This window comes from Sinohyriopsis cumingii, chromosome 5 (assembly GCF_028554795.1).
Source record: "Sinohyriopsis cumingii isolate HCF-2022 chromosome 5, ASM2855479v2, whole genome shotgun sequence".
NCBI lineage: Eukaryota > Metazoa > Mollusca > Bivalvia > Unionida > Unionidae > Sinohyriopsis > Sinohyriopsis cumingii.
The window spans coordinates 117,034,827-117,061,647 of NC_142965.1; the positions used below are offsets into that span (position 1 = coordinate 117,034,827).

Genomic DNA, 26,821 nt, shown 5'->3' on the forward strand with positions numbered 1-26,821 from the left:
AGGATCTTGTCACGGTGGATATTTTGTGTGTGGTAACACTCCAGATAGGATCAGTCGCTCCTTTTTTACCACCTTCGAGTACACCGGGCTCGTATAAATACCTGACAGTGATATTACCTAATACTGGCTGTGCTGAAAGATCACGTCGTTGTGTAGGTATATGCGCGCTTGTAATTGAATGAATAGGTTTCATGTTGATCGTTCTAGTTATTTCATTATTTAACGCTGCTATCACACTTGGTAATCTTGCAACCCATTCACGAGATCTCGTATCCTGAACAAATTCCTTCACGTATTGATATCCAAATAACCGCTCAGCAAGTGTTCGATTAAATCGTTCAACAATTGCCTGATCACGATGAATTGCAGTATGTCCTCGTCGTATTTTGCTATTATGTTGTTTCATCAGCGATGATACTGGACCAAAAAATTCCTTGCCAGGATCAACCTGTAGCAGCTGTGGCCATCGCAGACCACCTCGTTGATAAATTCGTTTAAAAGCATCGGCTACCTCAGATGCTGTTTTCGTTGATAGCGGTTCTGCATCGTTATATCTACTTGCAACATCAACAACGGTTAGCGCGTATTTGTACGCTTTTCTACTTACAGTATCATGTGGTAAAAACAGAATATCAGCTTGATGAACTTCATTAGGAACACTAACATCGAAATGTGCAAAATTAATTTTCTTAGGACGCGGTAGGTAAATTTGCCATATTGCCTGTTTAGATAACCACGCTTTAGCAGTAGAATGTTTAACCGCTGCTGCATCAGCAAGTTTACTAATTGCTGCTTTACCTTTCCAGTATCCTCTTGGAGAATAATAAATCGATTCCATTTTATATATTACCAGCCCCTAGCGCTAATTTACCTTTCATCGCGGATCTTACTAACCAATTAGCTAATTTTTCTTTGATATTTTAATTTTTTATAGAATCTAGCGCATGAATTAATTTCACATCTGCAATATGCCTATGTTGTAGATCATTGCTTTTATATGCAACATCATGAGCATGACATGCTTTATCAATAGCGTTTATTGGTTCCTCGCCTGGTTTTGGGTGATCCTGATTATCAAGCCTAATATCGAGTCGAGTACCAGGACTGCAATAATTATATCCTGGTAGATGTTTTTCTCCTGGGTATTTGGCCCACGGAGTTCCCGGTAACTTTGTTAATTTTGCTGCAATATCACCTCCTCGTTGCTTTTGTTTTTACTTGACTTTGACTTTGGCTTTGGCTTTGGTTTTGACTTTGGTTTTGGTTTTGACTTTGGTTTTGGTTTTGACTTTGGTTTTGGTTTTTCACCTGACTGCACTGACTTGTCAGTAGAGATAAAATTTGAATTTCTTTGTACCACACCGCGTACACTTACCCGTAACTGCTGATCTATTATTTTGTGTAGTAATAGTTGTTAGTGTATCAGTCGGGGTACGCGTCTTGCACTTCACACAATACAAATCCATAGATATTTTATACAGCATGGATATAATTGATTTTTCAGCGACAAGAAAACAAGAACCTGTTAAGTATCATCCTGCGTTACCGAATTCCATCAGAATGATAATAATATGACCATCTGGAAGTGGAAAGACACAGTTGTTACTTAATCTTATAATGAGATGGTTAAATGGGATAAATTGTATTTGGCAGTGCCGTCAGTTGATGATCAACGATGTTATGATGTGTATAAGGATTTTAATGAAAACGCACGAATAGATAAAGATAACGATGTTAGCGAGTTTATAGCCGATATTGATGAAGCACCATCAGTTGATTCCATAGACGGATTTATTAATAATTTGGTTGTATACGATGATGTGATGCTGGATAAACAATCAAATCCAGCTAGAATATTTTCTCGAGGTAGACATAAAAACACTGATGTCATTTATGTTATTCAACGATACACACAAATACCAAAAGTAATCAGAGATAACTGTAATATTTTAGTTGTGTTTAATGGAGTTGATACACATACGTTGCGAAATATTCATCAAACTTGGTGTAGCGGTGACATGGATATAACTAAATTTAAAAACTTCTTTTCACGAGCGCAAGCTACTCCACATGGTTTTATAACAATAAATTTGCACGATCCATGAACAAGATATCGTATTGGACTTGATAAAATATTTGGATGAATAGCAGCAGGGAGGGTGGGACCTCGCGAAGACTTAACTGTGTAAAACGCGTGCATAATAAACTAGAAAAAATCACCAACGACAATGGAGTAATATTAATTAGACAAACCCCGGAGAGATTTTCTCAGTAACGTCGACGCTTTTTTTTAAAATCTGTCGACGCTTTTTATTTTTCGATCATTTGTAGGAAGGCTTATTTTGGTTTTTGGACGCTTCCAAAATTGGTCTGTCCATCCTCTCTGCTGCTGATAGTCTAATACGATGAATCCATGTTCCATATAAAACCTATCTAGACGAGAGGAAAGTCTCACAACCAGTGTGCGAAAATCCCGTAAAATGGAATAAAGAATTCTAATTAATGATAAGGACAGCAGCTTCCTAAATGGCCGGTGTTGCACTTGAGGTCACAGTGGGGCTGTCTCGTCTTAGTTTTCAAGCGATAATTCCGGTCATGTGATAGAGCAAATTATAACAATGGGGGGGGTAGTGGCAGTAGTGTGTATGTGTGTGTGTGAGAGAGAGAGAGAAAGAGAGAGAGAGAGAGAGAGAGGTAGCTACCTCAATGAATAATAATAATAATAATCCCAATTGTCGTACACTTCTTAATGTTAACTAAGCAACACACCACGGCGAATGAGCCTCTTCTCCAGAAACAATGACCACTTTCCCAACACGCCCTCTAGAGTTTAAGAGAATAGCTACAGACAGAATAAGTAATCACAACGTTGAGACAGGGTAATATATATGTCATGGGTGAACTTGAAATAATCACGAAATCCTAACTGGATGAAATTAATAGCCACAACAGTAGTAGTAGTTGTGGTTGTTGTTGGTATTGTTTTTCTTGTTGTTGTTGTTGTTGTTGCTCTAACGGTGCAAAGCTTGGTAGATATTTTTGCAGTATATTATGTGGTGGTTAGATTGACGTATGGCCTTGGCTCGCATTGAATTTGTAGCTTGCCATAGTTAACTTCTCTTGTTTGCAAGTATGATGGATTTTAAATTAGGTCAAGCTAGGACCGGCCCGACAAATTATCTTAAAATAGGGTCAAGTAAAGGAAATGACAAAGTAGAGACAAGCCAATTATAATTTTTGGGATATCTTGGACCACTTGAAATAGGTGCCATAACATTATATGATCCAGAATAGTTATTAATAAAGGCTGACTAGAGAGAATTATTCTGACTTTGATAAGAGTGTTCCAATTTTGACTGGCTAAGCTAAACGAAGGGATGTGTTTCCCAGATAAAATTAAATGTTTTGTGTGATTTCCCTTGCAAAATCCAGCAGGTGAAGCTTTTCTGTGGAAGTGGAAGAGCTATGTCAGTAAAAAGTACTTTTCTCATTAAAAATTGTCCAAGGGACGAGGTCTGGAGGACGTTGAGGGTCACGGAAAGAGAGATTCTGCTGCATATAAACAGCGAATCTCAAAAAAGCTCCATACATGTGCTACACAATAGTGAAGGAGAGAGAGAGAGAAGAAATACGGTGAGATCTGCCTTACACTACTCATCCACCTGGTCCAACTTCAGTAAGTACATTTGCCTCCAACACATTTCACTTGTTAACACGTTCTCTTGACTTAAATGACGACCATGTAAATATTCTGTCTACGGATAAATATCTTATTTAATTACGCAAACTACATCACCGTCCTAGATTCAGCATGTTTACATGTCCTTGAGCAACATGAATGTGCCCCGGCAATTTGAATGAAACAAAATCTTACTGCGCACAAACAAACCCCCGAGTAGCTACCGCCAAGCTTTCTCACATACCCTCACTGGCCAATCCCTAAACTCGAATTCACGCAGACAGAAGTGAGATGGGAGTGATCCATAACGGTAAGCGCTTTAGACCATTCTGCCACTCGGAGCCCCTATACAAGAGTTAGATTTAGGCATTCCTATATAGATTCAAAGGCAAATGTTCACTCCTTAGAATTAAAGTATTCTTGTTGTAGTTGTCTGTGTGTATTTTGGCGACAGTGCACAGTGAGTAATGAGACTCTGTTGGCGACAGTGCACAGAGAGTAATGAGACTGTTGGCGACAGTGCACAGAGAGTAATGAGACTCTGTTGGCGACAGTGCACAGAGAGTAATGAGACTGTTGGCGACAGTGCACAGTGAGTAATGAGACTGTTGGCGACAGTGCACAGAGAGTAATGAGACTCTGATCCAGGAGTAAAATCTGTGATCCATTTCACTTTGCTCTCTTTACAATCCAGTATGTCAAAGAAATGCCGTCTAACTTATGACGAGATCTTCACTATGAATTCGTCTTTATAGGTATTTTAGATTAACATATGATTTATTTTGATTTGGACACAGAGGAAAGTGATTTAGTAGAAAATAAATGTAGAGACCTATAATAAAAAAAATTGTGATCCGAGTCCAACAGATTACTTCTTTTCTTCATTATTGAAAATAGTTGTAAAAACATATTCTACGGAAAGGCATTGATGAAGACTGATATAATAAAAGATGTGCTATATTTGTTTATGAGCTAAAAACTACATATAGAAATATTAATATACATTGTATTACTCAGTCTTAGAGCCATGTGCAACATCCTTGTAGAACTGACAGCTACTTCGTATATTTCATCTGTTCAAAATTTGTATAATATCCCAGTACCACATTTTAATACATTATTTTCTTATCATATTTATGCAGGGGGATTACTGTATCTTTTTCTGATATGCATAAATGGTCCCTAATAACACATGTCAATCATGTCAACGAATTAGTCGGTCTTATGTATCAAAATGTCTCATTAAGGTCGTGTTATGACAACTTGCAAGCTGTTTACCTCATTCCACTCGATCACATTTGTACAAAGTTAAATAATTAAAACACCACACCTCTTAAAATAGAACTGTGACTCAGAAACGATTTGAATGTTTATTGCTCTCTTGGGCTGTGAATGTAGATCTAGAGATATGCGCGCTACGTCGCAGAAGTCACAGTGAAAATGGGAGAAGTAACCCGATTTCACATGACTTGCTCTAGGGAAAACCCCAATGCTCGCTTATCTGGACCAAGTCTATTCGGAAACCCTACGATTTCCGAATCCATTGAATATGTTTCGATTATAAATCTTTTCTGTGAGGTGAACAATTGCAAATAATATTGCTAGTTGGCTGAACATTACCTTTATCACAAATAACATTTAGGAATACAGAAAAGCACAAGAAAATAGTGAAGAAACAAAAAGAAAGAAACAAATGAACGCAAATATATTGCATCAGGACGAATTCTCCACGCAGTCTTGTTTTAAAGATATTAAAAAATTTATAACAAAGATTGTAACATTGTACAAATTTTTATCTGCAGTTCGTTTTTGCTTTACGTATTTACTTTTTAGAAGTCGCTTTTATCAAATGTACACGCACTGACTTACTCTGGCAACTGTGATGATTGTTTTTGTTATTGCAGTGATGACGACCCCAATAATAATAATAATAATAACTTAAAATGTTCATCATTATTACTGCTACTATAATGATTGCAGTTTTAGTTGTTATTATTATTATCATCATTATTATTATTATTGATAGTGGATGTGGTGTTAGTGGCAGTGATCTTGTCGTTGTTGCTGCTGTTGTGTTGTATTCTTTTAAAGGTCATAGTACAACAACTTCCTACTTTGCTGATCCAGTCTCCCTTTATACCTTGCCTAGACAAAAAAGAAAGCCTGATCTCACTTAATGTTTTCTATGTCAATTAACAGTTCAAACATCATTATTAGCGAAACAAAGCCCTAATCTAAGTACAAATTACCAATATATTATTACAGGCATTTCATTAGCCACTAGCATTCTCCCATTGTACTTGTACTGTAGTGACTTACAGAGCTACGTTTTAGCCAAGCATTGTCTAAAATTATGGCTTTCGTTTCAATGGCTGATGCGTTTGTTTATTGTTTAAACATGTTTTACTGTCACAATTGGAATGAGTACAAGTTCTAACAACTTAAATTAACCCTCTGATAGGTAGATGCTGTTACAACTGGCTTCACTAAAGATCAGTGTTTATTTACAGCATATAAAAAGTGATACGAGAGAGAGAGAGAGTCAAAATGAATACCACCACCACCACCATACTCATTTGCTCCTGTTACGTTTTGACTTTAAAAAAAAAAATGGTTAGGTCATCTGCCATCACAATTGTATAAGACCCTTTTCCACAGCCCACCACTGACAGAAAAAGCAGAGAAATTCAGTAAAATTGTGTAAATATTCGTATTTGTCTTTGATTTATTTCATGTGTCAAAAATTTCATGTGTCAAAAATGTTAATATTTCAAAAAATCCAGTAGAATATCTTTCGTTTATTACATGCCCATTTAATCTTGTATACATGATATGGGGTTATATACAGCTTTTTATTTCCGTATCACACACACAGATTCGAACTATTTTCTTCTTTGACATCCGCGTAGATACTTTTAGACACAGTGAATCAAAATTGTACAAATTACAGTTAGTTTTGAATTGCATTGGTACAGTAAAGCTAAACATATTTAGAAAGCGTACAAGATGGGTTATGTAATAAACACAAAAACGCACTCGTGTTTTGTTCTAGGTTGGGGAAAGAACTCGTTTGATATGAATTATGAATAAGTCTCGACCTGACGGCCTCGACGTATCCCTACGCCATTATCAAACTCAGTCTTTCCGTCGACTCAGAACAAAACATGTACCGGTATGCAGTTTTGTGTATTTATTAATATTCAATAGACTGAATTTTAAAAATCGTTTGTGTGATTTGCCAATAAATTTATTAATATTCGCCAAGAAATGTTTAATTGCATATATATAAAAGTTCAAACTGACTTTCTCCATTTCTGCCCATTTCTGACTCCGTTGCCCCTTAGCCAACACATACATACACGCACACACCCACAAACGAACGCACGCACAGAGTTGGAAAATAAAATCTTGGATCAAGGCCTGTTGTAACTAGTGACACTGTGAAAGTCGATAATAGCCAGATTTCTTACCGAGAACACGAAACTATGTTAGCGAAAGCTTCCATTTTGTTAGTGTCAAACTTAAGCTGATAACACTTATTTTCTTGTAATATTTCCAGTTTGCTTCAGAACGCGAACTACAACAAAATGTAGTAATTTCCGACCACCAGAAAAATACAATATATACTGTCTCTGTTATTGTTGCTATTGGTCTTTTATTGTGGAGGTGTTGGTGATGACAACAATATCACTGGTGACATTCCTTACTAAATATTATTTTGCCTTCACTGCAACATTTAAAACAATGCATGAGGTGATTATTTGTTTAAAATGAACAGATACAATTTGTATTAAAAGGAGAAAAAATATGTCTGTATAATACAATGAAAACTACCTGTGCATAATTAAAGAGAAGTTTAATATAAATGAAATCTGATATTATGGACCGACAATTTGACTTTTCTGCGGTGGAATGACCCTGGACTTTTCTTTCCAACAATAACTTTCCCTTTTGTTTCAGTTTATCTTATTTCAAGTAATAAGATGGATACAATAGTTGTTTTTCCCTAAAATTAGAACAAAAGTATTTTTCAAAGCAATTTCGAGTCCAGAGACTCCAAACAGTCCCCTCCCCTCCCCGCCCGAAGACTAAATACTAATTTACTCACCGAATGCCGCTATGCAAATGCTTCTTAATGCGCTATGACATAACTGTATCGCTCTTGAAATTTAAAACCATTTCTCCTAGGTATTATGATTTCCCGCCAGTAAGATGTGCACATTTAAAGAAAGTACATGCATTTTCCATACCGTTAAATGTTCAACCGGATCGTTTCCTCGCGGTCTGAACGTAGCCTGTACTGCGCTTCTTATTTGACGAAGACAAGACTGCTTATGTACACACACTTTTGTGTTCATGCGTAAAGGGCCGAACTAAAAACACAACAGGAACTAATAGGAGAACGGTGCACGTACCCGGAGTTACTTGTGGCAAAAAAACAATAACGTAGGAATGACATATGACGACATTCTGGCATTCATTAACAAAATAGGCAAAAGGGGACAAATTTAGTCTAATGTAGTGTTAGAAATAAAGATATGCCAAGTATAAACCAGTACACCTAAAAATAAACTTAACAAAAAAACAAAACAAAAACAAAAAGATTAAAACAAGTACAACTAAAATCAAAAGGAAGTATGCTCAAATAGATCATAAATAGAAGACAGGCTAACAAACTTAAAATTAGGGAAGTAAGATCAGATGTCTTTAATGCGTCGTAAGAGACCCGAAAACTCGGCAAAGATATCTGTCTTAACAAATTAGACTTAGCCTGTATATAAAATACCAAACGATAAACAACAAATAAAAAAAATATATATATGTATATTAAACAACAAGCAAAAAAAACAAAAAGCTAAATTAAACAAAAATAACATCAAACTAGCCAAGTGGTCAAAGAGGAAGAAAACAAACAGACAAACAACTCCCCTCCTAGAAGCAGGCATCTCACAGCAACAGTGGCAGTATTAAAGAAGATCAGGAGACAATAAGAAGACCAAAAACATCAACGGGCACGGAACAAGAAAGAAATAGCTGAAATAAAGAAGAGCAGGAAAAGGCACAGAATGAAGTAAAAGAAGAAGACCTTAAGGAAGAGAAGGAAGAAAGAACAGACCACCTGCAGACTTTGGGGAATGAAGGAAGAATAATCGAAAAGATTTTGCCACAAATAATAAAAAACCACCCACCCCCAGTCTGAAAAGAATTGCCATCCCGAAAGCAAAAAACAACAATAAGGCCAACACCCCCACCCCCCACCCACTCAACCAACACATGTATGCGAGAAAGTGTGCGTGAATGTGAGTTGTCGGGATATATGCAAAAAATAGCAGAAACTCGAACAGAAATATATATAGTCACCACACAAATATAGAACACACACCTACCCATTCACCCGCCCCCCCCCCAAAAAAAAAAATAATAAAAAAATATTTTAAAAAATATAGCACACACACAAGTTTACCACATAGGGCTTTCATTCCGACCCACGAAAGCCCTCTTTCGACCAACAACTTGCTGGCCCTGAAAACACCGATTGGGTTAAGTTCCCACTTGCGAAATATTCACCCAGATTGAGATCTCAAAAAAATAATAAAAAGAAAAAAAGGCTACTAAGACAAACTTTTCGGAAATTTCAAGTACGCACAGTACACAAAGTTAAGAAGACCTAACATAAGATAGGAAAGTTCACAACCCAGAAATATCTAAATCGAATGTGACAATCACATGTTTGGCAAATTAGTATAGGATTAGCCCAGTAAAAAATAGGGAACTGGGCATTGATTTGAAACCTAAATTTTAAAATCACTGCTGCTAGTATACTTGGTTACTGCCTGAAATCAGAGAGGACGGGGATGCAGACCACCACCGGAGGACAACGATGGAGGAGGTTGCTGTGACAGGAGCCTTGGCGGGGCCTTTGGGGCTCCTCTGCTTCCGGTTGATTGCTTGGGAGGCGTTGTACAAATAACGGTGAATCACAAAAATCAAATAGTACACAAACGTGTACAAATTAACCAGTCGCACATACTAAAAGATGCACGCGACTTTAATCCAAAGTAGTAGCAGTAGTGTTCATGCGTGACGAAATTTGCGTTGTTTGTAGCCCAAGACATCCCCGAACAGGTTGTTGTAAACGAATTTGTCCTGCCCTTATTTCTCTCAATATATTCAAAAAGGAGTCCCTGGGGCGTTTTTTGTTAAATTTATTTACGTGGTATCTAATGAGAATTATCATTTGATACTTAGCTCGTCTTCCAGGTAGGCCTTAATGTGAAATGGTAACGGGACACAGCCACTTCTGGGAAGGGGGAGTCTGGCATAGTGAAATATTTGTATTTGTTCTAAACGTTAAGAAATGACTGTCACGTTTGCAAAGCCCAAGCTAGAGAGTCGTGTATAAGCTATAATCCACCTTTCTTGGGAATATTACATCGGCGTTGTGTTTGATCTCTAAAGATTTCCGCGGGGTTAGTGTTGAATTCTTACGCAAGGTTACCACCACCAGCCAGAGTCTGGAAACTTGAGTTGGAAAGGCGACCGGTCACACCTATGTGTTAAAGGTTGGTTCAAGAATCAAAAGGAAGTCCACGGGGTGAACGGGGCGTGTTGTTATTCGTCTCCACGTTGACAGACAGCGAGAGGGATATTGTCCTATAAGTTTGATTGGAGCGGTCCAAAGCGATATCAAATCAAAAATTGAGATAGAGGACATGATTATAATTCAGACCCGAATGATACATTCCGAACTCGTAAGATTAATTTAGTATTCGCCTGGAAGAATTGCAGATCAATAGGGTTTATTCCTAGAAAAGAAGCCACTTGTAATCTGGCGGCAGAATTTAGCGATATATCATAAGGAAAGGCAAAGTTTCGTAAAGGTCAGCAAGTTATTTGCTCGGTTTTTGCAAAATATTACGGCATCATAATAGTAATTATTTGTAGTATGTACACTTAATTACTAGGATCGTTTAGTATATAGAATTACCTTTGTAGTATTTCATTGACATGCTTATCTGAGAAATGGGCTTGAGCACTACGTAGAGAATAATATGGATTGTTAGCTTGTGGTCAGAATTAATTTTGTAATTCGCTATTAGGTTACTTCGTAGTAAACCAGTGCATTTATTAATGCGTTATGTTAGAATTTATACATGCGTGAATTGTGAATTTGGAAAATGATTGAAGTATGTAAGATTAGTTACTATGGACGTATGCATATATCAGAGCATGGATATTTGAATATGTGCGTACTTTGAGTTGTAAGGTAAAGAAGTGCGTCAGATTATTATGATATTGTTTATTATAACGAGATTAGGAATATGTACTGATGTGACGGAATTTATTGATGCATGTATAAGTAATTGATATCGTGCTGTGTTAGGACTTTGTTTTACCATACAAAAACGTATGCTATCTTGATGTGAATGAATGCGTGACCGAAGAAATTTAATAGCCGTTATCTGATGAAAAGCAGTGTTTAGTGTGAGATGAGAGGACTAAGGGAAAGGTTGTACCGTCCTTGTGTTTTCACAAGAAGCATTTTAGAGGACAGAGAACTTCAGGTTCATTTAGGTCCCCGTCTTCAAGAGTTGGAGACGGAACTGAGACTGTAGCCGAGACAGTCGAAGTCGACAGGAGTGTAGTTGTGGGGCAGAAAGTGGAGGGGGAGGAGAAGGAGTCTAGAGAAAGTCAAGGAGGAGGAGGAGGAGGAGGAGGAGGAGGAGAAGGTTTTGGAGAAAGTCGGGGGAAAAGAGGAGAGAGAAGTGGGAGAAATAAGAGAGAGAGAAAGGATACAACAAATTAGTAAAAATACAAGGACAGGTGGAAATCAATCTCACACTGCTAATCGAGTAATGCAATAGGCTTCTTAAAGGGTCGAGCGGAAGGAGAGTAATTAGAAATTTGATTTAACTGATTATTGAGTTGTTATTAAAATGTTATTCATTGAATTTCAACCTTTTTGTATATTTAAGCATCTAACAGTCGGCATTGCTGACTGGGGGCTCTATAATAGTTTTAAAAAATATTGGGAACACCCCACCCCAACCATATACTTCGTCACATGGACCAAGAAAATAAAGCCAAAAACAAAATAAAGCATGAAATAGATTACAGTATGCGAGTACGGCCTTCTTGTCTCGAGCGACTATTGCAACTTTATATCATCGATGTCATGTAACACTGTATAAAAACCTCACTGAAAATCTACTTCCTCTGCTTACTAGGTATAAGTTCAAGTTCAATCTGAGCTTGACACAGGGATTTTGATTACACTGTGTAACAATCTTGAACCATTTAAAAAAAAAAAAGGAATAATTAATATTTAGTGGAAATTCATCACTGATCTACAGAGTCTAAAAGCAATAATGTACTCTTGAAACCATAATTATATACGTATGATTCAATTATAATTTGATGCACAAATACTGTTTGGTATATCAAATTATTTTAAACCATCATGAAACATGTAGGACAATATTTTCATAGCGGTAGTTTGTCCAAAATGAAGGAGCTACATATTTAGAATGATGCATGGAAATAAGTAGCCTTCTAATGGTTTTATCTACACAGAGTATCATTTTCAATGGATCCAAGCTGCCCAAAATATTGCAGTGGAAAGATGTTTAGTTAGATAAGATTTTGTGTTACCAAAACATAATAATAAGAAGAAGAAACACTGTTGAATGTACTGTCAAATCAATTATGTTGCAAAAACATTATACAAAGCTAATATTTATCTATGATTATAGATTAAAAATTCATATCATTATTATCATAGGTAAACATACTTATTTGCATCTGAGTGTAGAGCACTTGTTTTTCCACTTAGAAATTCCTGACCTTGTTGACAACTCTCAGTGTTTTAGAAATGAAGTTGACCTACATTCTGGCTCTGTTATTGTGTCTTAGCTTTTTATATTAGTGTTGTTTACTTCAAAATTACTCATTTTTTTCTGCCGTAACGTCAGAAGTGGAATCAGTGTCATTGTTGTCTTTAATTTTGGTGGATTAATCATTTAAGTTATTCATTGGAATTACAAAGCGCTCTATAATATTTTTTGGTCCAACTTTTGGGACCGCTTTGGTAACCTAGTGGTTACAGCCTCCGCGGGTTCGAACCAAGCCTGAGTCACACCAAAAGACTTACAGCAATGGTACTAGGCGCTCAGCATTAAGATGTTTGTTCTAGGACTGGTCGGCCTGATGTCAGGATAATATGACTGGGTGGAACATGATGCTACATGTCTGTGTCATGATGCCCCATTGCTAGACATCAATATAAACTGTCACCCTGCAGATATTGTTAAAGCTACGTTAAAAATCCAAAACACACACATACACACACCTCTAAATGATTTTTTAAAATAATTATTGTGAATTCATTCAAGGACTTGGATCGTATTACTGTGTTACATCAAGATTGTTAACACGTCGCCACATTGCAGTCCATTGGCACATTAACACATTACAAACTACAGGCTCATCAGCACATTCAATATTGGAATTTATTAGGAACACTTCTGGAATTCATTTCGAACTCTGTACATTTGGACTTGTGATAGATATTTAGGATTATCTGGGATTTAATTTACAATACTGTACGTTGCTTTGTTTTTATTTTCACTTTTTATTCCATGGAAATAAATTATTTGTTGAATTTTACAAAACTTGTTAATTTTCGCTCTTTGCCGTTACTTAGTTTAAGACCATAGAGTCGTAAAAATATCATCTAATTTATTGTATTGTATTTGCAAAATAATACGAAAATTGCATAAAATTTACACATGTGCGTGAACATGTTGCAATTAACGTACGATAACAGGACGGGAGGTAATAAGTCTGCTTGATTTGGTTTCGTATTTTACGGCACAGAAAAGGACTTTTAAACTGATAAAGAGCTTTGCGAAAGGACACACCACATCAGCGAACTCAAACTTATCTCATGGTAGGATTCGAACCCTTGCCGTTTTGGTATTGAGTCCAGTCCACAAAACCTTGAATCACCACGGTTCGTGCCTCCATGTTGCGTCTTACAGCAATGCAGAAGGATGAATAGTCGAAATCACCTCTAACCCTTGCTACCCCATTTTTGATATTTGGACATTTATGTTGGAGTGTAGGATCAGAGACCGCTGCCGACTGAAAGGTTGGAATTCACCAACAACATTTGGTGTCGGCTAGCAAACTTGCATGACCTTTCATCGAGATATACCGGCATGAAATCGATACGAATATGTTATTTTTTCGCAGACATTACGAGTATAACATTCGTTATGTTTTTAATTCGCTAACAGACTAGACGAAACTACGGCGTTGACGACATTTGACCTAGAATTTGCCATTTTTCATTTGCATTCCAAGTCACATGGCTACACAAATCTCGCGACCTGCATGTCAATGATAACAGAGGTCAAATATTCACGTGATATCAACAATAAACCGTTGTTGGGTGTGTATTCAGCCGAAAGGGTGTGTATGCAATTAAATCCAAGTTTGTATTAGCAGATAAAATATATTTTGTGAAACGTTTTGGCGATGGTATTTTGTTATAGAGGCTATCAAATCTCATTTTATCTTGGAATGCACATGTCATGCCTAGAAAGACTATACCATATGCATTATTACACAACCAGACTTGCATCAGCAGAATTCTAATTGATATGTAATTGTTGATTACCTCTGAAGGAAGAAATGTAACAATGCTTCTGCAGTTGGAAAGGACCCACTTGATGACTCTAGTTTACCCGTGGAGAGAGATAACCGTTCGATCGAGGTGTACCCAGACATTATTTCTATCACGTTTAATCTAGCAACTTGTTTCTGATGATTAGGGATTGTCAGTGGCGAGAGACAAGCACTTCACAGAGGTGTACCCAGACATGACTTCTGGCGCGTTTTATCTAGCGAATAGTTGATAATGATCCAGGTTTGCCAGTAGAGATGACAACCGCTTAATAGTAGTGTTCTCTGACATTCCTTCTGTCACGTTTAATCTCGCAAATATTTGCTGCTGATTCGGGTTTGCCATTGGAGACAGACAGACATATGCTTGATAGAGGTTATCCTGGCATGCGAAAGGTTGCTGATGATTCGGGTTTGTCAATGGAGAGAGCCTAGCGCCTGATAAAGATATTCCCAGACCAGCCTTTTCTAACGATGAAGTGAGAGAGTAGTTGCTGATGATTCAGGTTTGTTACTGGAGAAAGACAGGCCTTTTACAGAGGTGTACCAGATATGACTTCTGTTGTTGTTCTGGGGTTTAACGCCATTTTTCAGCACACGATAGGCTATGCATGGCGGCCAGTATTAATGGTGGAGGAAGAACGCTGGAAAACCCCAGGAAGAACCACCGACCCACGAGAAGCTACTGGCAAGCTTTCTCACATACCCACATTGGCCGAATCCTAGACTTGAACCCACGCAGAGATGAGATGGCAGTGATCCGTAACGGAGAGCGCTTTAGACCACTCGGCCACTCGGGGCCCCATATGACTTCTGTTATGTTTAATACAGTGAATGGAAGATGTTACATTCATGACGCTTATCACTCTGCGATAGATATTATTGGAGTTTTGACACGAATGAATAAAACTGCCTTCCTTGACTGGAATGTTTCGTTATTAGCAGCATGATAGGCTACTAGCCGATGTAAATACGTAACCCTCAAAGGAGGACCCTGACCCAAAGGACACAAGATATGTTTCTACTGTATTTGCCGTCGTATCAGAAATCAGACAGGTGCATTTTAACTGTAATACTATTTACTTCTTGGGTTCGAACCCCGGCCGAGTCATACCAAAGACTTATAAAAATGGTATTAGCAGCTGCCTCGCTAGGCGCTCAGCATGAAGATTTTTAGTGTTAGGACTCTTCGGACTTGTGTCAGGATAATGTGATGGACATTTTGCTACAGTCTGCGACATGATGCCCTAGTTCTCGATGCCACTATAAATTTCCACACCGCGGACATCGTAGCGACATGACTGCAAAATTGTTAAAGCTACGTCAAAAACGAAACTCACACATATTTACTTCTTGCAATTATAGCAAAATGGATGTATGCTTGACTATGACATGAAAAGGAGAACTATAATTCCACAGGAAATAATCTTACAGCCTGCAGTGTCTTCTTCGTTGCCTGCAACCTTAACCTTTGAACTCCAGACCTTGTATTCTTGAACATTCAGCTAGGTTGGGTATGATATTTTCAGTAAAATTAAAATGTCAGCTTTGGATGATGCTGAAACTAAATTTTAAATTCTAAAGCAAACCATTTCAATATCTTAACTGCATATCAAAGACATATGTATTTATATGCGTGTTTCCAAGCTTGTTTTTCATCTTAAAGGTCAGTTTCACTTTGACCACTGAGCTCATCACCCTGACACTCGCGAATTATGTCTTAACTGCACGCACAATCTCTTCACCCATTTTTTCGCAATAATGTGTGTTTGTGTGTGTGTGTGTGTGTGTGTGTGTGTGTGATTTTGATATGTAACGTAGTGTTAGCAATTTGTTAGTCATATCGCTACGATGTCTGCAGTATGGCAATTTATAGCGATGTCTAGCACTGGGACATAATTCTGTTGTTCTTGTTGTTGTTGTTCTAGGGTTTAACGCCATTTTTCAGCACAAGATAGGCTATACATGGCGGCCAGTATAACTGGTGGAGGAAGAACCCCGGAAAACCCAGGAAAGAACCACCGACCCACGAGAAGCTACTGACAGGCTTTCCCACGTACCAACGTTAGCCGAGCCTTGGACTCGAACCCACGCAGACAGAGGTGAGATGGCAGTGATCCGTAACGGAGAGCGCTTTAGACCACTCGGCCACTCGGGGCCCCACATAATTCTGTAAGACACGTAGAATCATGTCCCACCCAGACACATTATACTGAAACCAGGCTGACCATGTAATCTTTGACAAGCAGAACTGTGTACATTGCTTAATTATGTATTGAACTACTATTCCTAGGGCTGTCAAGAAAATCAAGAGTGGATATAGGACCCACGGTACTAATTACATGGAGAAAAGGGAACCAGTCTGGAAATGGGTGAACATTAAATAGAGTATATATGGGTCTGGCCAGGATTAGCTAATAATGTAAGTTATATTTTAGGAAAAAGAACCTTTTGAGAGCTTATCCTAGTTGTAAGTGAAAAAATATAGACATTGTTGTATTGATGGAATTTCAGTCCTCTAACAGTCTGGAGTTTTGGAATTATAGGTTACTGCATTTGTATGGGAAAAATATGAACGAGTTTTTCGGATGTAAATACTGCACGACCTTGGGATATCCATCCGACAAAACGAGTTCATATTTTCCTGTACAAATGCAGCAACCTTTTTATTATATGCTCTTTTTTTACTCTACCTATTGCTTAATTATATTAACAAAATACACTACACGAATCAAAAGTCACTGAATCTATGCTATATTCCAAACTAAATACACAAGCGCAGATTCATCATTGCACAACAACAACATTATTACTGCGCACATAACTCCGCCCAGAATGCAATATGAAGGTGTGCAATATCGTAAAATACTGAACTATTCTGACAATGTAAAGTTAACGTTGAAAAAAATGAGCATATAATAATTATAGGTTACTGCATTTGTATGGGAAAATAGGAACGAGTTTTTCGGAATGAATACTGCACTAATTTGTGAGTGCAGTATATCCTTCCGACAAAACGAGTTCATATTTTCCCATACAAATGCAGTAACCTTTTTATTATATGCTCATTTTTTTATTCAACCTAAGGTTTAATTATGTAAACAAAATACACTACAAGAAACAACGTAAATGAATGAATGCCTTATTCCAAACTAAATACACAAGCGCAGATTTGACATTACAAAATAACGTCATTATTAATGTGCACTTTCGAAAGAAAATTTCGTGTCTAGTTAAAATTGAAATTTGCAGTCATATTGTGAATGATTGGGCATTGCAACGACTTTTCCATTTGATCTGGAGTGAATATATTTTGGTGTTTTGTTTCGATTCGACGAAAGTTTGTGATTTTGGACTGGATTCATCTGTGCAAATTATACATGAAATACATCCGATTGAAGGGGCGCGGGAGAAGCGTGTTTACGTCTGCAAATGTGTTTTTGTTTCTGTCACTGAATGTTTGAAATCATAACGTGGGGAAAATATGAAGTCTTTCAATTGCAATTTTCAAAAAGACGCTATGGAATTTAATGCGTTTTTCATTTTGAATGCAGTAAGGGGGATGCAATTGCACTTATCATCGAAATTACAGCACACTTTCGAAATGTGTAATCCAGATTGAAAACCTATGACATGACTCATGTAATTCGGATTTGCAGAATTAAGAAAAAACATTTTGAGGAAATTCAGGATGTAAAACTGTAAGTATATTTTATTTTGCCATTCTTATCACCAGCTAAAGAAAACAGTATATGCCTTGTTATTTGTAAGGACCTAATCCGTCATTTATACAAGGTAGCTAGCCTAAATCCGTAACATTGTATCAACGCAAAATGTCAAGACAGCTGGGGTTTTTTGCAGTCCACGAAACATGTTTAAGTTCATTCAGAAACAAATAAACAACCACAACGTAAAGAGCCTCTTACGCGAGTGTACATGATTTGTTTACAAATCAAAAGTGCTGGCGTCTGAGTCCATTGTTTATTTACAAAAGAAAGTAGTTCCTTTATTCACGTGAATGCTATATGTGTATTGTCGCGCGCGTTCAGTATCGGGGAATATTGAACGATTCTGTCAATGTAAAGTTAACGGGGAAAAAAATGAGCATATAATAACACTCATTACTAAACTTACCACCTGACTCTTTGGTGTAGAATTGAAAGCACATGGTTCAAACACATGCAGGTCCAGAAAATGCCGTGGCTCATATTCTTTTCTCTACACAGAAGCTGACATCCAGGTTTCATCTATACTGATAAATATAGGTTTGATCATATGCACTCAGGAATTTTAGGTTATTTAATTTTTAATATCGTGTTTGCATAGGTTTACTATAGGAATTGAATTAGTAACGTGTGTTCTTAATGTTGAGCGTCAAGCTGAGAGGCTAGTACCATTGTTATAAATCTTTGGTAATGCTCGGGCGGGGTTCGTCCCCGCGATCTCCCGCATTCGGTTTCTTTTTCTTTACATCACATTTCATAATTACATACCGACATTATTAGAAACTTCATATGCTGGCACTAAAACAATATCGTAAACACAAAGATTCAGTATTAGTTCCAGACCTTTTGTATGCACCACTTTGTTTGCAAAATGGACACTGGCAATGATTCTTTAGATGTTCCTAAACCCAACTGCAACGAATGTTTAGTTGACCAATGTATAATACAAGTATTACGTTTTATATTTTAGAAAAGAGCATGCTTCTTGTCACGTGACGTAGGGTACCACTAACAGTGACCGACTCCTCACAGAAATTCTCTAACTAGAATTTGGACATCGCGCATCTCCTTTTATATGGTCGATTCAAGTTCTAAAGAAGTCATCTTGTTGATTTTTGCTGGTAACTGAGCAAATGAAAAAGGGTTTGAGATGTTAACCTGGACGATGCGAACAAATAATGAACTAACGAGGACTTTGATATCGGAAAAACAAACAAGGATAAGTATGCAAACTGTTTTGATTAAGAAATGCATTCGGTGTAGTGTTTTATCTTGCAGCGTATGCTCTTCACTGCCGATGCAATTGGGGTAAGGTGACTTGATCTACCTCGGTAACTGACCCATGCTGATCCGATGGAACGGTTCCAAGTCCGGCACTCTAACCTCTAAACCACCTCGACTCCGATCGGAACATCGCTCGGCCATTTCCGTCAAGTCTTGATATAAACCTCGGATGTAATTCGTCTCTATTGAGTACTATAATCTGTACTACTTTAGTCCATATGGAATAACACGGCCACGGGAGGAAAAAGTCACGATCGGAATAACCTCGACTTTCGCTGTCTTAAGTCCAGTAGAGGCGAATCACCAAACCCATCAAATTGATTTGTATTGCTACAACCACTTCCGTGGTTATATGCATGACCTGACGGAAATAGCTGAACGATATTCCGATCGCGACTCCTGCCTCCATTCTCCTCTCATTATTGACCGCTCGTGTGGCTTAAGTGGTTAGAGCGTCCACTTCGGATGCGGGAGGTCGAGGATTTGAACTCTGGCCAAGTCATACCAAAGACTTATAAAAATGTTATTGGCAGCTGCCTCGCTTGGCGCTCAGCATTAAGAGGTTAGTGTTAAGACTGGTCGGCCTGGTGTCAGGATAATGTGACTGGGTGGCACATCATGCTGCATGTCTGCGCCATGATGTCCCAGTGCCAGACATCACTATAAATTACCACACTGCAGACATCGTAGCGATATGACTGAAAAATTGTTTAAGCTACGTTAAAAATCCAAACCACACACACACACACTCGCGCGCGCGCGCACGCAAAATGCTGCTGAGCTAACACATCAAATACAAGAGGATATGAGTATTTTCCAAAACACAAAGCTATATCGTGATGAAGTCAACAGACTGTCAACTAAATATTGAACCAGTTTTTAACATAAACTCGAGCAATAACGTGTACCTCTTTTCAACCATGAAGTACACTAAGCACGTGTTTAGGGCAAAATCCCAACAGTGGCAGTAGAAAAAAATTAAATTAATTGTTGATGATAAATTGAATGAATTATATATGATCATTTCGATCTGTATGTACGAGTATTGTGATTTGAAAAGGTGGCAACACTGGTATTTTCCCACCTTTTTAGATCTTAATATTTTTTTAGTTTCACATTTTGTAGGAGGGGGAGGGCACCGTAATATTTTCAGTTCTTAGAGCCCTGGAAGAATTTAATCGTATTTTGACAGCTCCCTAATTTTTAAGGTAAAATACATGAACCTAATTATCATAAGCCTAACATTTAGAAATTCACACAGAAGCTAAATCTGTAATATGGTTTAGATTTACTTTGAATTAGGCTTGAAAATGGGTTGGCTTGTTTGGTGACTGCCTGTCACAGATAGACTAGCACTGGAGATCAAATGCGTAACTTAGGCTGCAAATGTACAGCTGACATGGCTTACGTATTTACGTAGGTCTGCTGCAAGAGGTAGCTATCTAAAAATCGAGATGGTTGAGGGGTGGCGAAAAGTATGCTAATTTGTTATAGTACTAGTGAACTCTATTCATGCATAAGACACATGCTGATTCTGTTACCTGCCTTATCACAGGAAAATATTCAAAATAGCTCTTTGCTGTCAAAAATGAATGTGAAAAGGTGGGTTGGTGGCAGTGTTGGTTCAGTATAAAAGCCACCAGTTGTATAAAGAATTAACCTGATTGCCGCAGTCAAAATCTCACATGCATACTTTCTTCAAAAATCATTAATTTGTTTTTATTTGCATCTTCAGTGTAAAATTATTCTCATTTTTCTGCAATAGATCATTGTCGGATGCAAATTCACCATATAAACTGTCCAGTGAGACCTAAAGTGTGGATGTATTTTACATAAAATGATAGTAGAGAAAGAGTTGACGGTTTACCAGAGCTAATTTTGAAATACAATAGCATTTATCACACAGTAGTAGACACGACTCCAGTTCCAAGCAAGCATGGAAGAAAACAACTCAAAAATACGGATCAATATTAATTGACAAGTAATAAATTTGGAACATATAAAGGTCTATATTGAATAAGGGTCGTTTTCTGCCGCACTCTCTATATTTCTTAACTTGGTGCATATTAAAGGTATACGGTAGTTTGCTTAGATTTTAGAGAAAATATGTGTGTACACGTGCTGGTTGCCATGGAAACGGCTTGTTTAAAAATATCAAAGAAGATCCACCATTATTTCTTCTTTTACCACATATTTCTCAATTAACTGCCTATCCATAAACTATTCACTAAACTTAGAATGATATTGTATATGTATTGTTTTTCAAATACGAAGATGCATAAATAAAGTTTTTTAAATGATCAGAAATTGTTCATAGAAACTAATGATGAATAAATATAACTTTAACTTCAACATGAAATTGTTGTCTCAGTTCCATTGCAAAAATAAGATATTCAAAAATCAAAATATTGTCTGTTTGAAATATTGTGTAATATCGTTGGTTGATATGATTTATAATTAAGCTTTTCTACGGAGTTCAGAGTTCTCTTTTGCACTGAACATATTGGTATCTGATCCCATTTTCCTTTACAAGAAAAATATTCTTTATACAATTTGTAACTCAGTTTCATAGCAATGCACATACACACGCGGACGCACGCACGCACGCACGCACACAGACACACACATAGACACACTAAAACTTTGTATCGATGTTCTCTCTTGAGTCTGAGACTAAATGTAAATGTACTTATTACTCATGTACCTATGAATAATTAACTTGTTTCACAGTCATCCCAGTTTCACAGTCATATTTCGACCGCTCCGGTGGCCTAGTAGTTAGAGCGTCCACCTCGGATGCGGAAGATCGCGGGTTTGAACCCCGGCCGACTCATACCAAAGACTTTCAAAAATGGTGCTAACAGCTGCCTCGCTTGGCGCTCATCATTAAGAGGTTAGTGTTATGACTGGTCAGCCTGGTGTCAGGATAATGTGACTGGATGGGACATCGTGCTACATGTCTGGGGCATCATGCCCCAGTGCTAGACATCACTATAAACTGACACAACGCCGTAAAACTGCAGACATCGTAGCGATATGACTGAAAGATTGTTAAAGCTAGATTAAAAATCTAAATCACACACACACACACACACACACACACAGAGTCATCTTCCAAAACAGTATATTTCTCTTTACATTACATCTAATATCAAAGAAGATGTTATGGTACCACACACATCATTACTGTTACCTAGTGACCACACTGTATGAGACTATAATTTCACACATACATGGTTTATCTCGCTTCACATTCGTTTAACCAATCAGTAGATCGGTACTTCACCTTATGCAACACGAACGACGACCTAAACACTGAATACATATTTAATCCTATCTCAAGTTCTAAACACTTATAAGTGAAAATATCCCTAAATTTCTTTATGTTAAAAAATTAGGGATGGGTTGTTTTGCGAAACTAATCCATTCTACCGTAAAGTCCCAAGAATACTGTTCATTATGACATTTGCTGCTACTAAATGGCTAATTACTGGGTTTGAGGCAATTTTTCCAACACCGACTCGCAATAATCACATAAATAATCACACAATTCTAAAATAGCTGTGATCTGAGACAAAAATGCATCTACATATCCTAGGTTTGGTACAGCATTATTTGTTTAAGTTAGTAAAACTAATGTAAAGAAAAATGTAAAACTTAATGATTTCAATCACCCATCGCATGCCATAGTTTATTTGTTTTATGACGCAGCCTCGGAAAATTAAATTGACACGAAACTTTTGTTCAAGCGGGCTACAACTGCTATGCTGGGCATCATAATCTCGATTTTCGACTGCATTAACAAATGCAGAGCATAAATTAATGTTCACAAGTTAATAGTTTGATTAATATATGAATTCGTTGTTCAGTTTCACTTTTATTCCATGATTATATATATATATATATATATATATATATATATATATATATATATATATACACACACAATGAGGCAAAATCAACTTATTAATTAAGAATATAGATACTAACAGAAAGCTTGATTTGCGTTCCGTTTATGTATGTATTTTTAGTATAAGTGTCTTGAGTTTCAACTTCCAAACACCATATAAAATCAAAGATAAATCTGCCAGCGTACTACAAATATGGCTGCTGATAACGTTGTGCGGAATCTATCTATAGCATAGTCCTACTGCCACGAACATACTAAAAGAAATCGATCCAAAGTATTTGATCAATACAATTTATCTACGACGAGTGCCATCGTGTATAGTAAATAACAAAAAAAAATACAGTTTATTTGAATAGGATAAAGTTGTGTATACCTGGTTATTGTTGTTTTGGGGTTAACGCCACTTCTCAGCGCAAGAGAGGCTACACATGGCGGTCTGAATAAATGGTGGAGAAAAACATTCGGGTAAACCTTGGAACCACGAGAAGCTAACGGCATGCTTTCGCATATACCCACGTTGGGCGATTCCGAGACTCAGACCCACGTGGACAGAGATGACATGGCAGCGATCGATAAAGGCGAGCGCTTTAAACCACAAGGCCACCTGGGTCCCCATATGCCTTGTAATATGTGCGTATGTGATTATATATAAACTTACCACCGTTGATTGCTTTGAACCTGGTCTCAAATCATGCACTGGGACGTACAATCCTGTCAGCTTTAAAGATTTACTCTCACTACTGCGAATGAGCTTCGAGCACAAGTAGATGTCATACTGACTGACCTTACATTAAAATCGTGTTCGCCTCTTTTGGCTATTTAAACTAGAATGTCGTTGCATACACGATTGATTACCAATCCCATAATGGTATCCAAGCGCATTGTTTTTGTTTAGGTTATAGGTTACACACCGCTGGTAGAGGAAGTTCGTGTCTGCATTAATCTTGAATTCATTGTGCACATTTTCCTTTACAGATAATAAATACTCTTTTGTTCCAAACTTCGTGGAGGACAAGCTTTATCCAGAAATATATTTGCCTCTGTACGTGAAAAAATAAGTAAAACTTTGAACGCTCAACACACGGGAGTATTTACCTTTACTTTTACAAGTGTCCTTTAAACAAACACTGAATGGCCTTTCAGCCTATTGAATCAAGGGAAGCGTTACGTTGCATTGACAATACGAATACGTACATGCAATGAAATCAGTCAGTCGGTTTAGTTTATCGTGTTAGCATTGTTCATTGAATATTTATAGCTACTGCATTTGTATGGGAAAATATGAACGAGTTTTTCGGATGGAAATACTGCACGACCTTGGGAGTGCAGTATATCCATCCGACAAAACTAGTTCATATTTTCCCATACAAATGCAGTAACGTTTTTATTATATGTTCATTTTTTATTATACCTAAGGCTTAATTATGTAAATAAAAATAGACTACACGAATCAAAGTAACTGAATGTATGCCGTATTCCGAACTAAATACACAAGCGCAGATTCATCATTACACAACAGCAACAGTGTTAATGCGCACTTAACTCCGCCCAGATAAATTTGAACTTGGTCGAACGCTTAACATAACTTTCAAATAAAAATGGCGTTTTGGTCTACTTAAATTGAAATTTGGAGTCATATTGCGAATGAATGCGCATTGCAACAACTTTTCCATTTGATTTGGAAGGAATAGATTTGGGCATTTTTTTTGTCGTTTCTACGAAATTTCGTGATTATGGGCTGGATTTATGTGCCGATTCTACATGAAGTACATCGGATTTTCAGCGGCGATGGAGCAGCGTACTGTTGACATCTGCAAGTGTTTTTCTGTTCTGCCATTAATTGTTTGAAATCATAAGGTGGAAAAGATATGACTACTTTCAATTGCAATGATCAAAAGATGCTTTGGAATATAATGTTTATTTCATTTTGAGTGCAGTAAGGAGGATGTAATTGCACTTGGAATACAGTCAAAATTACAGTACAATTTCGAAATTCGTAATCAAGCTTGACACGGCTCATGTAATTTGGATTTACAGAACTAAGAAAGTACATTTTGCCATTCTTATTACCAGCTAAAGAAGACAGTTTATGCCTTGTCACTTGGATGTTATTTGTAAGGACCCTGTCTGGCGTCTATAGCTTGCCTAAATCCGAAACATTGTATCAAAAAAGTTAACGCGGAATGTGCCAAACAGCTGGTATGTGGCAGTCCACGAAACATCTGCTTTAGTTAATTCAGTTGGTTTACTTCATCCACAGACAAATAAAATAAATCAAAAGTGCTGGCATCTGCGTCCATTGCTTGTTTACAATAAAAATTAGTTCTTTTATTCACGTTAAGTCCAATATCAATTACACGCGAGTTCAATATCGTAAAATACTGAACGTTTCTGACAATGAAAAGTTAACAGAGAAGAAATGAGCATATAATTTGTGATTTATTTCATTCTTTTGTATCTCCAGTTTTGTCTTATGGCTGTGAAATTTGGGGATATTTTTAAAGCATACACTACAGAGCGGTACATAAAAATATTTCAGGTCGTTTCAAGACGTGAAACTTTCTATCAACAATATGTTTGTATATGGAGAGTTGGGCCGATATACACTTATTTAAATATGTATGTACGTATCATTAAGTACTGGTTCAAATGGCTAAAGACAAACAATTATATTTTCCAAAAACTATACCATTACCAAAGACTTGTAACAATGGTAATAACAGCTACATCGCTTGGCGCTCAGTATTAAGCGGTTAGTGTTAGGACTTGTCGGCCTTGTATCAGGATAATGTGACTGGGTGGGATATCATGTTACATGTCTGCGACATGATGTCCCAGTGCAAGACATCACTATAAACTGCCGCACTGCACACATCGTAGCGATACGTTACAAATGCAAATCACACACACACACACACACACACACACACACACGATACCAGTTAAAGCTAACCGATTACATAAAAGAATGATAACACCTGATTTTTAATGTGAGAACTATTCTATCGAGTTCAAGATTTTGCGAAGTCTGATATTATTCTAATTCAGTCCATATATCTTCCATTTTATCGACTTTTAACCAAGGACTAAAAGACATAGTTCATTCTGACGGCAGCTCAGCAGTTACCTTAAAAGCTTCATACATCTATAAATATGTAAAAGATGTGTTGGAAACCACTTCTTATATAGATTTAATTTGTATTGTTTGTTAATTTTTTTTCGTGATTATAGGTTATTATAATTGTATTTTACACTGGACCTTGTCCAAAATGAAGTTCATTTTGTGCCTGGCTAGAGACATCTAAGTTGTTGTTTTTTTGTAAACAAATAATGCATAAGTAATATTTCCCTACGAGTGTGGGTTAAATATTAGGATTGTTATCAAGAGATGCAAGCATATTTATTTGTGTCTGGGTCTTTGATATTGGTTTTCCCCATAGAATAACATGTTCAACCTTATGCTTACCACATTCTTTATTACAATTTTAGTAACAAATGTTATCTGCATAAAATTTATTATTTTCTAGAAATTAACTT

The 26,821-nt window shown here is 37.1% G+C and overlaps 1 protein-coding gene across 4 annotated transcripts in view; it reads right to left on the bottom strand.

Moving 5' to 3' along the window:
- LOC149800048 (toll-like receptor 2) overlaps positions 1-24,364 on the bottom strand; it is a 45,388-nt gene extending 21,024 nt beyond the window's left edge. Inside the window, exon 1 of one of the 4 annotated variants that reach the window (XM_089959587.1) lies at positions 23,943-24,364. Coding sequence is in view for 2 of the 4 variants with exons in the window: in XM_089959584.1 (XP_089815710.1) it covers positions 7,930-8,037 (108 nt within the window). In the remaining 2 variants the exon portion in view is untranslated. Of the gene's footprint in view, positions 1-3,649; positions 3,870-7,787; positions 9,011-23,942 lie in introns of those variants that run through there. The other 3 variants (XM_089959584.1, XM_089959586.1, XM_089959585.1) reach the window with 3 other exon arrangements.
- Between the last annotated feature and the right edge of the window lie 2,457 nt (positions 24,365-26,821).